The sequence below is a fragment of the Apus apus genome, chromosome 1, assembly GCF_020740795.1.
Source record: "Apus apus isolate bApuApu2 chromosome 1, bApuApu2.pri.cur, whole genome shotgun sequence".
Taxonomy (NCBI): Eukaryota; Metazoa; Chordata; class Aves; order Apodiformes; family Apodidae; genus Apus; species Apus apus.
Window position 1 is genome coordinate 104,021,807 of NC_067282.1, and position 14,701 is coordinate 104,036,507.

Here is a 14,701-nt window from a genome sequence, read left to right on the forward strand (position 1 = left end):
TTGAGTTTTGTTTGTTCATTTTTGTTTCTTTGGTTGGTTTTTGTTTGATTCAGACAGTAGTAAATTTGTAAGATACAGTGACAGGAAGATATGATTGATATCAGTTGCCTGTCTCTCATCCCATCCCTCTTAAAGCAAAAATGTGACAAAAGGAAGGAGAACCCTTCTCTGGAGACAGTGTAGCATACTGTGTAGATGTATTGGTACGTATATATGTGTGTGTATATACACTTCATGCAAGGAGAAGATTGACTTAATGGATTAACACTTAATAGAAATATAGTACTAGAAAGGACCACAAGAATCAGCAGGTCTTCATCCCCCAGATTTGCAGGCATTCATGTAGTAAATATCTAGTTTAGAAAACTGGAAAAGTGCAGGAAAGTTTGAGATTACCATTTTCTTTGAAAACTGACACAGCAGTGCATTTGTTACGTAAACATCCCAGATGATCGTAGGAAGTGAACACTAGCCAACACTAGGAAAAGAACAAACAAAAAAAACCCCAGCAGTTTTGCAGTGAAGGGAAAGGAGAATTCTTTCGTTTCTCTTGATATAGGCAACTGAATTCAAACACTGAAACTGTACAGTGGTCATGTATGTACTATCATGACATCACTGGTTATACTCAACTTTTTCCTGTTTGGTTATACAGTCACTTCCTTAAGGTTAAGAACATATTTTTAAAATAATTTAGCTTCTGTTAATTCTCTACTTGTAAAAGCATCCAGAATTACTCTTGAATGATGAAAAACAATGAATCTTCTAGACTGTATTTATTCATCATCAATACATATCTGTTTAATGTTTATAGTCAATTATATCAGTAATGTTGTTTTTACTTTGACATGTTTTGGCAGAAACTAGTCTAATATGTCCAATCTGACAGTAACTGTATTACCCTACTTTCCCACATTGTTACTTTTACATGTTACTTTTTCCTTTAAATAATCTCATTTTAGTTAATCTTATTTCTAGCCCTAATAATTTTTCTTCATTTCTAGTATCATATCCTTACTTTTTAGGTACTTAAGGTTTACTTTTTTGTGCATTACTAGCTTCATTGAAAAATGAAGCAGTCCATAAATATATGATCATACCTATTTTATTTTTATCTCATTTGAAATGAATTTTCCCTATTGTCAGTGTGTAGCAGCCACTCTTTTCCTATGTTTTCTCTTTGCTATTAATAGATAGGAGTGTTTTTTTTTGTTTGTTTGTTTGTTTTGTTTTGGTTGGTTGTTGTTTGTTGTGTTGGTTTTGGTTTGGTTTTGGTTTGGTTTTTTTCTTCCTTTTTTTTTTTTTTTTTTCCAAAATGCCAGTTCAGACTTTTTTTCTGTTATTCTGTTTTTTGGCCTGTTTTTCTCTTGACATTTAGTCTCTTTTCCTTATTTTGCTTGTTGAACTTCTAATATTCAGCTTGAAATGCAGGTTTACTGAAGAAAAGGAAGATTATTATCTTACAGTTTGTTTGTCTCATACTTGGACTAGAAGTTCCAGATTTTACTAGCACTTGAACAAAGGATTATATTAACATAAATATGCCAGAGAGGAGAAACATTATAGGCGATGGTAGGCTGTAACAGAAGACAAGATAATCTTGAAAATTATTTTTCTACAGAAAATATGAACAAAACTTATTTACTAAAAAAGAAAAGGTAGCTTCAGGAAGGAATAAAATGATCTGTGCATCAGAAGCTTTTATGGCTTTAAAAGAGATATTTGTAGAATCCAAGTCCCCACTTGGGTACTTGACAGGCTATCTGTAGTCATTAATGAAATGAATACATGAGCTTGAAAAATTTCAAGACTTTCTGACTTGTGTTTTCATTCTAAATTCACCTAAATAACACAGATACAATTTTATTATTTAATGTAATAAGAAATTACAGCATGCTGTAGTACTACATGGTATCCTGAAAATATATTTTAAAGGACTTTGTGCCTTAGTAGAAAATTTTCATCTCTAGTCAGCTGTCTGCTGCAGAAGTTGCATCCGTTTAAGGTACTATCACTTGGCAGCAGTTGGCTCCACCCAGTGGCAGAGGTAACAAAAGAGAGGGTATGAGCAGAACTTTTTGATGCAGTCAACTTGTTCAGATAGTTCTTGTGTGGGCCATTGACAAACTACAACATATTAAAGAGCATGGTTTAATGTGACTTGAAGCATTGCAACTAATGTTAAAATGACACCAGATTTTACTTTGCTCTGTCTTGTTAGTTGGCTTGCTACTGTTAAAACTTCTTGTTCCACTTCAAAATAAAATGTTTGCAAAATATTAAGTGCCTGACTGTGCAATTCTATGCTTATGTAAGTAGTTCCATGGTCTAAGTGAGATAATTTTACTCGCATTGAGCAATGGCTTCAACAATTGTGTTTGATATGATCCGTATATGCCAGTACTACTCTTACAGTATGTATTCTTTTCATGTGTTTAAAAGTTAGGACTGACGAACAGCATACTTTATATTCTGCTTTTCAAAGCAAGTAGGCTGGATATTGTGTCTCAAGTGTTCTTGCAACAGTAATTTGCTTTTGATGATTTTTCCTCTTTGTGAATTCTCTTTACCAGGTATTTTCAGATCTTTCAATGCTGGGTGGTGCACCTGTTATTACTGTAGCACCAAATCACACAGTCTCTTACCCATTGAATGTATCTCCATGGAGACGAGGAATCTTTCAAGGTACAGTGTAGAACCCAGACATATACAGTTCATATAATTTAGCAGATTAAATCTTTTTTACATATAATGCATGAGTTTCTGTTCCACATAATGTTTCTTATGAAAATAAGGCTATAATACTTGTGATACAGGTTTTTAATTGGCTCGTATTTTTATTTTTAAAGGTATACTGCTGCTAAATATGTGGTCAGATCCTTAAAAAAATGCCAGCATATGTGCAAGTTTATCCATTTAATTGGTCCCATATAAACTGACTTAATAGGAATTAGTGATTTTGAATTAGCACCAAGTTCTTGAGTTTAAATTTCATTTTCCAAAACCTGTTGAGTAGCTGTAGTTACCTACTAGTAGTTATCTATCTAGCACTTCTAGAACCAAAGATTCAAAGGCAGCCACCAGAATAATATCTTTTCCCTTTATATTAGAGTTCAATTTGTTGACCACAAACAAGAGTATTTATATAGAATGTAGTAAATTCAATTCCTTCTTTAAGATGGGAGAGGCTAAAGATATCTAAAATTAATTGCAATTAATTTGCATCAGTCTGTGTTTACACTTATATTCTTATGGTACAGTAGCAAGACTTCTGCATGTTTCAACTAACACAAGCATGTAATATTTAATGTTTTGTCTTGAACATACTTCTTTTTATTGAGTATTTATTAAAAAATCAGATTTCATAATTTTCAAATACCTACTTCCTTAATTCTTAGTTCTATAATTCTTAATTCTATAATTTCATACCGGTCGTTTTTCACCTTGTAATATGAAAAGCACAATTGTGAGATTGAGGCTGTACAATCATAGAATGACAATCATAGGTCTTTTTATTCCTTATAGAGTAGTTATTGTAGTAAGTCAGCAGAGCAAAGTATGAGAGTGTGTTTGGGATGAAATTATAGGAACAGATGAGACTCCCTTAAAGTAACTGAATAACACTCAGGAAACCTAGGTTTGAACAAGGTCTTAAACAAAAGTATTTCAGATATTGGAATAAATATCTTAATCCAAAATGTGTATACTTTTGAATTTGTGGGCTCCCAACCTCAAACACTTGATTCTGCTACCTTCTTAGAAAAGTGAAATTAATGGTAGCTGTTTCATCAACATTAATTCTTGTCCCTGAAGATGCCAAAGTAGTTTGCTCTTTTGGTCATTTTGGTTTTAGTATCTGCTGTGTAAAATGTAAATAATAATGCCATCTCAATTCACAGGTGATTTGTGAAAAGGAATTAATACTTGTAACAAAGTTTGGCCTAGTGCCCCAGGAAGACTTCAGTGCCTTCTTGCTAAATCCCTGAGACAAAGCTCACTTTCTCTGAATAGGAGTCAGTTTTCAGTGAAATTTGTGAGTGTCAGAGAAGTTCACCAGGAAATATTGAGGATGCATCGTATTTTAACTTAGATTATTTCTCAGGCTTTAAAGATTTAAGAATATTCTTTTCTTCTGGCTTAGAAAATCCTCAATCCTTTTATATGTACTGGCAGTTTCAGTAGAAGAAATTCCAAGGGATCTTTCATACAGCAATTTAATACAAAATGGCAAAAGCTATGCCTTCAAAGGGACAGAGATAGCATGTTCAGATCGACTTCTCCAATGTTCTGTCTTCCCTCTAGCTTCTATTACAATGCTTTCCATTATGTTTGGAAGTATTTTATGTTTGCTGAGTGAGTAAAAGAGGGAACAGTCAGTCTCTGTATCCTGACAGAAAATTCTTTAATTCAAAGGCTGAAAAGAGTTTAGAAAACAGTCCATTTATTTTATGCTTTAAAATAATTTAATAGAAGGCTGAAGCTATCCTTTGAAAAGAGACAGGGCCAAGTTATCTATCATCAACCCCCTAGGACAGTTCTGGCTTTAATCACTGCCTTAGGAAATAATGGGAGAGCTTTGGTCATGTTCAGAAATTTGTGCATGCTCTCTAGTCATTCAGCTGCTGTAGGAGGGAGAGGGATGGAGTGGAGAAAGGCCACTGTCACAGGTTTGAAAGAGAGCAGCTGATTTTGCAATCTGATGTGAGGTGTGATATAAACCTAACTACCAGGTGTCCTATCTAAGGTAACATCAGTTAGGAAGTACTTTGTGGCTTCAAGGAGAATGGAAATCTGTCTGCTTCATACTGTGCAAGGCTGGGAAGTCATATTTGTTCCCTAAAGCAGAATTTCAAGCTCCTGGGAAACTAATGTAAAAGCTGAGATATGTGTTAATTTTTGGCACTTTGAGGATTTTTCAGCAGACAGCTTGAAACTTGAGGATTGCAGTTTATATGTAAGTGAATCAAATGGGAATTAATTAAGACTCAGGAAATGCAGTCCGTTCTAAGTTCAAGATACTACATGTAAAGTGTAATTTAAATGCCCTCCAAAATGTGCTCTTTAATCAGTTTGGTGAATTTGATTAGAGGGAAATAAATAATCCATGGGGCCAACATGCTGAATGACTGAAAATAAAAAGCAATGCTCACAAGCTATCCACAGAGTGAGGGAATTTTATCCTTTGTGGAAAAAAGAACAACCATTTAGATATCTATTTGAAGATTCTGTCTTAGTGCTGATGGATGAGTTTGAGTTTAGAACTCCCTAATTTGTAAGCATAAAACTTTAAGGGCTTGGTGTTCTAGTACTGTTTTTGTAATATTAAAATAAATTATCATAAAAGGACTTTTACCATGTACATTTTTGTAGTGAGCAAATGGTCTGTATTTTTCCTTTACATTCAAAGTCTTTTTTGTTGCAAAATTATATAGCTGCAAAATTAAACTTCTGCTGATATTCTTCTTGCTATTTTATGATTGCTAATCTAAAAATGGGCCCAGTAGTTTTCAGAAGTCCATTTGGAAGCTTTCCAATAGAGGGCTAATATTATTTGCTTTGGCTGGGTTGCAGATGTATGACAGCTTTAACGTAGAAATAACAGCTAATAAACATCTCACACAAGGTTCTGGCACCAGATACAATTCTTAATCAGTCTGTTTCCTCAGTAATACAGCAATTTGATAAAGCATCTTCTACATATTATTTTATCTTTTGTCAGACTGTTATTTCTGCATTCTACAGAACAGACCAGAATTTTTCCAGAATAGGCAAAAGCTCATAATGCTTGAATATTTCACCTACAAAAAAACCACACCTGTTACACTCAGTGTCCTTTTATCTATAAAAATCTTCTGGCTTTTGGAAAGGAGCTTTCTAATTTTTTGTATTGCCTTCTGTTTATTAAATATTTCTCTACTTACAAGGTGGCAGTTTTCTATGCTACTTGGAGCTTTTGAAGCTTACATTGAAGAAAAAAATGTGTTACAGTCCATGGTCTGTCAGACTGCATCAGTGGGGCAGTTTTAATGAGATGGCGAAAATCATGGGAACACATTCTGGCCTTTAAATGAGTTGATTAAATTTGTTTCACAGAATTTTTCATTCAATACTGGTGTAAAATTGGTTTGAAAAAAAATCAAATATTGTCAATGTCTTTGGTGGAATTCTGCAAATTGAACTACTGATCACTGCAATGTCAGTGAAACAGTAAAATCACATGAAGGAGGAAGACTGGCTCTGCAGCTTCTTGTAGCCGTTGCTCTGTCTCCAGCACCTGTCCTTACCCACGCTTTAACACTTCCTCTTCAACAAGGGACAACCTTACAATTTGAGTCCAATCTGTCTGTGTTAAAGACAAAGTTAGAAGGATCTTCTGGTCACTTGATTACCATGAATGGCTCTGGAACACCTCTGCTATTGGATCACTGGAGTTTGCTCAAGGAGTGTTGCTCTATTTGTGCATGCAGCCACCTGGCAAGGTGATCCCCAGCCTACCCTTTCCATCTACCCTAGTGCAGCTGGAGTTGCATAGACCTGTGCTCTCTCATATCACTGTTTCATTGTCACATTTCAGAACAGACAGTGAGAATTATAAATAAAACAATTCAATTTTTATTACTTAATAAAGTGCTAAGTACTTTTTATTGCTCTTCATTGTAAAGAAGTCCTTTTCCTATCCTGCAAAACAACTTTTGCTTGACATTTTATTGCAGCCCATAATTGGAATAGTCATATATTCATGTATCCTCAGCTCCAATAGTGAGCATTGGATTGTACCATTCACTCCCAAACTGGGAGAGCATTCTGCTTAGGACAATATTATAGTTTCTAGGAAAAATTCCACCTTAATTTAAAGAATCAAGCTATATCAGTAAGTATCCTCACTGATAAGGATTCTGTATTCTATGTTTTGCTTGAAATTAATACACTTTTTTTTTTTTGTTATTATTCATAGTTCTTCCCAGCAATGATTCTCTTTTCTTCCCCTAATAAAAAATTTAAATAGCTTTGAGCCAATAGTAGCACTTTAGTGCCCACGAAAATTATGGAAGACAACTTCTGAATATTTTAAGATTAAGCAGATTACCTTAGTTTTAAAATGTATACCATCTGTAGTAAAACTGATTATTTTTCTTGAAATACTTTGGCAGAATTAATTGAGTACCTTGCAGAGACCTGAATACATTACATAAATCCAGTCATCTTTATTGATCAATATTTTAACCTCATTGTTTTAAATTCTGTTTGTTTGAGATCTGTTTTCCATATTCAAAGGAAATTGTCAGCAATTATAGTGCAATTCTTCATGATTTTTTGATTATGCAATTGCTGGATTATCAGCACAATGGTTTAGCAACCCAAGTAGTTTTTAGTTACCATAGTTCTCCCACTAGCTCTTGAAATATTCTTGTGCATTAGCAATTTGCAGTTCTGGAACTTTTCAAGCATTCCAAGATTTGCTACCTAGTCTCGCAGAGAAAAAAAAGATAGTGGCAATGTGAAGATGAGAAATCTTGCTTCCCTGTAACATCAAGGTAATCCTTCTTAGCAGAAATAATTTGTCAGTGTTTGTCTTGTTGAAATGGCCACCTGGTCATAGAATCATAGAATGGTTGTTGTTTGAAGGGACCTCAAAGATCATCTAGTTCCAAACCCCCAAGGCTATGACATCTTCAATTAGATCAGGTCACTCAGAGCCCAGTCCAATCTGGCCTTGAATGTTTCCAGGGATAAGGTACCTACCCCCTCTCTGGGCAACTTTTTCCAGTGTTTCATAATGCCCATTGTCAATGATTTCTTATTTATATCTAGTCTAAATCTACCTTCTTTTAGTTTAAAACCATTACCCCTTGTCTTATTGCACCAGGCCTTACTAAAAAGTTTGTCCCCCTCTTTCTTTTAAGCCCCCTCTAAGTATTGAAGGGCCTCAATAAGGTATCCTTGCAGCCTTCCCTTCTCCAGGCTGGACAACCCCAACCCTCTCAGCCTGTCTTCATAATAGAGGTGTTTCAGACCTCTGACCATTTTTGTGGCCTTCCTCTGGACCTGCTCCAACAGGTCCATTTCTTACCTGTGCTGAGGACCCCAGAGCTGGACACAGTACTGCAGGTGGGTCTCACCAGAGCTGAGTAGAAGGCCAGAATTCCCTTCACCTGCTGGCCACTCTTCTTTTGATGCATCCCAGGTTATGGTTGGCTTTCTGGGTTCTGACCACACATTGCCAGCTCATGTCCAGCTTTTCATCCACCAGTATCCCCAAGTCCTCCTCCACAGGGCTGCTCTCGATCTTTTCATCCCCCAGCCTGTACTGATACTGGGGATTGCCATGATCCATGTGCACTTTTCAAGTCTGTCCAGGTCCCTCTGGATGGCATCCCATCCCTCAGGCATGCCAGCCATATCACTCAGCTTGGTGTCATCTGAAAACCTGCTGAAGGTGCAGTCGATCCTGCTATGTCATTCATGAAGATATTAAATAGTATTAGTCCCAATACAGACTCCTGGGGGACACCCCTTCTTAGTGATCTCCATCTGGACATTGAACTATTGACCACTACCCTCAGGATGCAACTATCTAACCAATTCCTCATCCACCGAACAGTCCACCCATCAAATCCATCCAGCTATCTTTGAGCATATAATAAACAAATTTTGCTTTTCCAATACTTCCTGCTGTCATTTGACTTTAGTTATAGTTTAATTGTCTTACTTTTTTTTTTTTTTCTTTTAAGAGTCACATCCTTCTAGCATAATATTACTGTCAAAACTAACTCTGAGGCCGTTTTATTAAGATTTATCCCTCCCCCAAAGAAGTTAAAACAGAACTTTTAATACAGCGTTCTGCAGAAGTCTGTGATTATGGGAAGAAAGTTAAGCCTCAAAGATTGTAAATGAGATGGATATGCACAGGTATGTGGACAGGAAGCTGGATCAGCTACTTGCTGCTGTAGTCACAGTAGCTTCCTGGGCCAGTTGTTGTGATTGTGGAGATTGGTCTTACTGCTGCTCCCATTTCCAGGTTCCACGTAGGCTATTCCTGCTAGTAAGATGCTAAATTCAGCTAGTCAGGAGCACAGCACATCCCCTCTGCCATGTGATCTGTTACCACACGTCTATCCCTCTCAAACATGGAGAAACAAAAAAGTACCATTAAATGTAGGTATTTTCAAATCAATTTTTTTCTGAGACTTCCAGAAAATTATATTAATTCTGCATCTAAAATAGAAAAAAGCTCCAGTATGTATAATTTTCCCAAAGTTTTAATAAGGCTCAGTTACAGAAGTTCTCTTTGGGAGGCCATTTCACATAAATTCTAATGATCACAAATGAGAAAATGTCTTCCTGTATAATATCATAAAATAAGTCAACTCCTCAAATTAGTTTTTTATTATACATGTGAGGCAAGAATTAAACCTGCAAGATATGTTTATTTCAACTTTGAAACACTCCAGAATATACTGAAATATTGAGGGACAGTAATTTAGATAAAATAGTAGTGATAGCTAGCATTTCCAAAAATTTGTGCAGATTTAAAATTCTGAGTCAGAAGCACATAAAGAAAGAAACAGAACCTGTGTGTTTAAATTTGGTATATCATATCTTCCAGAATAACACTAGTGTTACTTAAAGGAACAATGTACATGCAAGATTTTTTTTTTTTACATTTTCTACTACCAAATAGAAACCTGCCAGTAGTTTTACAATCTGCATATGTTTTATCTTCTCTAAGTACTTGAGTTGAACTTAACATAAAATGCAAAAATGAATCGCAGGAATATTTTAACTATTATATTTGTTATCTTATAGCACTAGAATGAGATACAGTGATTTAAAAAAATAACAGAAACAATCAAGACTGCATAGAAAATTGCACTGGAAAGAAAGATACTATTATTGTCTGCCACATTTTATAATCTTTGAAAAGTATGTTTGGTTGTGTTTCTTATTACTGATCTTTAGCTTATCTATGTAGAAAAACACTTTTGGGAGAAAAAAATGATTAATTTCTTTGGACTCACTCAAGACTTATTTTTTATTACCATAAATTAAAATTGGATGGCTTACCCCTGGGGTGGATATTTTACTCAATTTCTTACTAGTTTTGCAATGAAGAAATATTTGTAAATAGCTGGCAGTCTGTTTTATAAAACTAATGCTGAGGATAATGTAACACCTGGTGTCTATTTGTTTTAGGTGTAATTTCATTTGTTGCTGAAGATGAAGACCAACAGCAGTCTCAACAGAACTGCTCACCAGAGAAGACAGATGGTGAACAGGCCCTTCAGAAATTGCCAACAGAGACACCACAAACTGTTGATGCAGCAAACATGGGTAAGTTCATTATTATGGATAAGTTCATTGTCAGTTTGTATAAACTTATATAACAAAATCTTTAAAAATTAAATTTATATATAGTGTGCCAGGCCACATGCCTGTGAACAGTGCTGTCAAAAGTTTATTTCAGGCATATATTAAATTTATCCTTTTAGGATTTTTTAAAACATTTCTATGGAATTTTAAACTGACCTTGTTTTTTCTTTTTTTTCTTTTTTTTTTGCAACCATGTCACTGAATGTCACTAGTTGTTGGAGAGGGGCAGCATTTTTTAAATGTTTGTTTTTTGTTTGTTTGCAGTTGGGTTTTTATAGTAGTTTTCTTTGTTTGTTTGTTTGTTTGTTTGTTTTGTTTTGTTTTAATTATCCAAGAAAAAGACAGAAGCTCAGAAAAGTGAAGTGACTCTCCCTGAAATTACCAGTAGATTAATGTTTGGGAGTATTTAAGAAAAAATGTTTTGCCTTTTTCCTCAGACATCAGAGCCCTATCAATGAATACACATTGTCTCTCTAATCTACCAGATTTTTTACCACATTCTCTTTCTAAATATTTTGTGTGAATTTTTAAACACTATTTTTACTCAGTTCAGACTTCCAGCATACTTAGTTTTGTGGTTCACTTTGTTTTAACAGCTGTAGTTAAAACTAACAAAAGATAGTAAAGTATTTTCTGGGATTATGTAGCTCTAATAGAAAGTCGGATCTTCTAAAATACTGGTTTTCTGCAATCAGCTGATAATACAAAGCGACTTTAAAATAGAAAAGGAATAATGGAAGACAAAAGTGTGGCAGGACATGGCATAATGCTATTTTCAAAAGGAGTCAGAAAATAATCAAAAGAAAATAAGGTGACCAAAGAACTAAGATTTTCACATAGTGCTTAGGATACAGAGAAGACTCTTGCAACAGTGGTAAAATTTTTTAAAAGAGCCAAAAAGTAAGTTAATGCTTGTCAAATTGAGAAACAGGGGATTAAGAAGTCTAGAAATATTAAACAGAGGATTTGTAAAGCCAAATGAAAAAAGAAATGTAAACTAAATCAAAAAAGAAATAAAGAGTTTTGTGTGGACAGTACAAATGAAGTTCTCCTAACTGGTATGTTTAAGGCAACACTAGTAATATTGAACAGTAGTGTTTTTTAAAATTCTTGCATGAATAGAGCTAGAAATAGGAAAACGTCCTTAAGAAGGCAATTATAAAAAAAGGAAATGGTATTTAGCTTTCACTGTTTTTTTCAAGAGTGTTTCCTTGCATTGTCCTCCTACAGCTGGCTTTTTTCTTTGAGTTTTTTGTGTACAGCAACATGGAAGTTGGTTGACATTGAGACTAGCACAACATATCATTCTAAGTTTATAGAAGGATTTTAACTAAGACTATATTAAGGTGCTATAAGCAGACAATGCAGTAGAGATGAGAATTAGCAGATTTCAAGATGTTAGAGGAAATTAATCATAAAAGAAATATCAAGAGTGATGCCAAGTACAGGGAAATATTAGAGATAATCTTCAAATATCTACTTAAAGCCTGCAAATGTTAATTAATTTAATTATGCTTCTATTATCCAAACTAAACACTTCAGCTTATGAGATGCTTAGGCTTTGCAAAGTTAAGAATCATCAGTCGAAACCTAGTGGAGGCTGTAATTGAAAGTAACTGAAAATAGAATTCTAAGTAAGAAAATAGAAGGTTAAGTCATTGGATTTCTCAAAATGGTCTCTATCACTGATATCAACTGAGGGCATGGTTAGGTAGAATACCCACTGCAAGTTCACTGTTAACTATTGTTATTACTGATAAGCTTTTTGCTCAGTTTGGTTCCCTGCTAACAATATGAATCTGGCTGATCTACTTAAGCATTTGGAGTGTGTTTTTCAAATATGTTGGAAGGTGATTAATCTAATAACTTACTGAGACAGATGGGGTAATCACCTTCAACTCAGCTCCCTTTTTGACCACACACTACCTTGCATGGAGATAATCACTTCAGCACAGAGAGTCCCATTGGTAGCTGGAGCAATCTGCACGGTTTATTTATATATGGCCATGTCAAGTAACTGTGTCTTATCTTTCAGTTACCATCTTTGGCTATTTTTGTGCTACTGTAGAGTTTTATCTTTGATTACTGTAACCTACATGTTTCTAGTACATTGTACTAACCTAAGTTTCATGACTGTTAGCGATGTTTAGGGCATCTTTAGGATTGCTTTCTAAAGTGGGCTTAAGATGTACATGAAATGACCCTTCCCTAATATAGTATTGCTTAACAATAAAACTATTTTTTTCTTCAATACAAAAGATATACCCTTAGAATGCCCATATCCTAGGAACAGCAAGCTTCCATTTCACCATTAAATCAACCAACTGCTTCTAGTAATTTCATAAAAGTTATCTTCCGTCGCAGCCATTTGTTTGTACTAGACATCTCTAACTTACAGCTGGAAATTATCTGCTGCAAATGGCTAAATAGAGATGGAAGGTAGGTAGGTATGTTCTAACTTACATGATAGTCATAATCTTTTTCTGAACTTACTTCAAAGAGGAACTAACACAGTCTTAGCTTTATCCTACTCGGTTTTCTTTTACACCTGTATTGTTACTGTAGTTTTTCATAAAAATGAATTATCTGTGGCTTTTCAGAGTAGAATGACTGATGGATATTTCTGAGATTCAGTTTTTCTTAATTTGCACTAGTAGAGCACAAACCACTTGCATTTGACCAGAGGTATCGCCCACTAAAGAAGTGCATTTGAGAGCTGAGGATCCCCAGGATTACTGTTGCTGATCTGGGCTAACAGTAAACAATGGACTTTTGATGTAGACAAAATTATTGCACAGACTGGTAGAGGCCAAAACAAGTCAAGTTTTTCCACAGCTGAATGAAGTTAGAAAAAAAGTCTCTAATGGTAAATGTATATACACCAAGCACTTTTGCCTTGCTGTTACTCAGTGAAAATTATTCCTTTAAAACATACTAGAAGTACTACCTTGTTATACTCACCTTAAAATTCAATATAATCTTTAGTTACGTACACATATACGTTATGTAATGTATATAATAGTTTTCATATATTCTTTTCATAATTTCTACCAAAACGAGTCATTATGCTCTTCAAAAAAGCTAATGATTCTGAAATTTTTTCATTATTTTTTTCTCCTTCAAATTTAGTTAAGAAAAATAATGTTTAGTGCTTGGAGTGAAAACCATTGATACAGCAAACCTTAAAACAAATTCTTTTTATGCTGCCTTAAACCAGGGGAAAAAAATGAAAACAAACCAAAACACAAACAGAAGAATGTCTGCAGCACAGATATAGTGAAGTGGGTTTGACCCTTTGTAAACTGACAGGGGCTTTCAGTTCTTTCCAAAGCATTTTTTTATCTATCAAGAGAAGAGGTCCTAGTGGTTTTTTTTCTTACGGGAGCCAAAATTAAAATAAGGCTAAGTGGCTGCCAGGACTGAAAGTAGGATGCAGCTGGTCTTTCATGTAAGATTTATTTTTAGATAATCCTATGTATTAAAGCACTGAAAGAATAAATACATAGTAGTCACTAATAGATATTTGTTTCACCATCTGACTAAATGCTGTGAAGCTTCCTACACTAGTCAAAATTTTTTTCTACTCTACTTTGAAGTCCACGGTACCTTCTTAAATTAAACTGCTCTTGGACAATTTCCACTGTGTTGTGCTCTTTGCTGTGTAACGTGGGCAATAGGGAGGAGGCTTGGCTCAGCTTCTGCTATACTAGCTCAGCTGTCCTCAGGAATTTAATCTGACAGCTCACCTGTAAGGAAGAGTCAAGAGTGTGAAGTTGGTGCAGTTGCTGCAATGGATAAGGCTTGCACTGCAACTGCAAATTGCCCTCCCCTCTTCCAAAATCCCTCCCTCACTCTCTCTTCAGCAGCAGAGCCGGCACTTAAGAAACAGCTTCTAACGTTCCTGCCAGTGGTGATGTCTCACAGAGCTGAGCCCTACAGCTACATAATGTTTGTTTGTTTAAAACAGGGGAATTTTGCATGTGCTGTTGTTATATTCTGGCTGCCCTAAGCATTGCCTTTATCAATTATACTTTCCATTGTGTTTGTCTTATGGAATGCAGTTACATTTTTATGCCACTGCCAAGTTACTGAATTTCTTTGTACTTGAAAGGTTTAGCATCAAAAAGGTGCAGTGCTTTTGAATTAGCCATGATAAAAAAGCACAGTCAGACTGGTTAGACCAGGCCTTTGTTTTGGCAAAGCCTGTTTTAATTATCTTTTTCAAGCTAACTTATCCTTCAAAGGTGAAATTCCTAGAATTTTTTTAGTCTAAGATGTCTTGGTAGTGGCGAAGTGGCTAAGCCACTATCCATATTTGAGAACTCTGTGG

General features: G+C 35.1%; 1 protein-coding gene across 1 annotated transcript in view; it reads left to right on the plus strand.

The window, feature by feature from the left end:
- Positions 1-14,701, plus strand: part of CFAP47 (cilia and flagella associated protein 47) — a 307,875-nt gene that overhangs the window by 173,585 nt on the left and 119,589 nt on the right. The window contains 2 exon segments of the mRNA XM_051614860.1: positions 2,574-2,685; positions 10,195-10,332. Of these exon segments, the coding sequence (XP_051470820.1) occupies positions 2,574-2,685; positions 10,195-10,332 (250 nt within the window).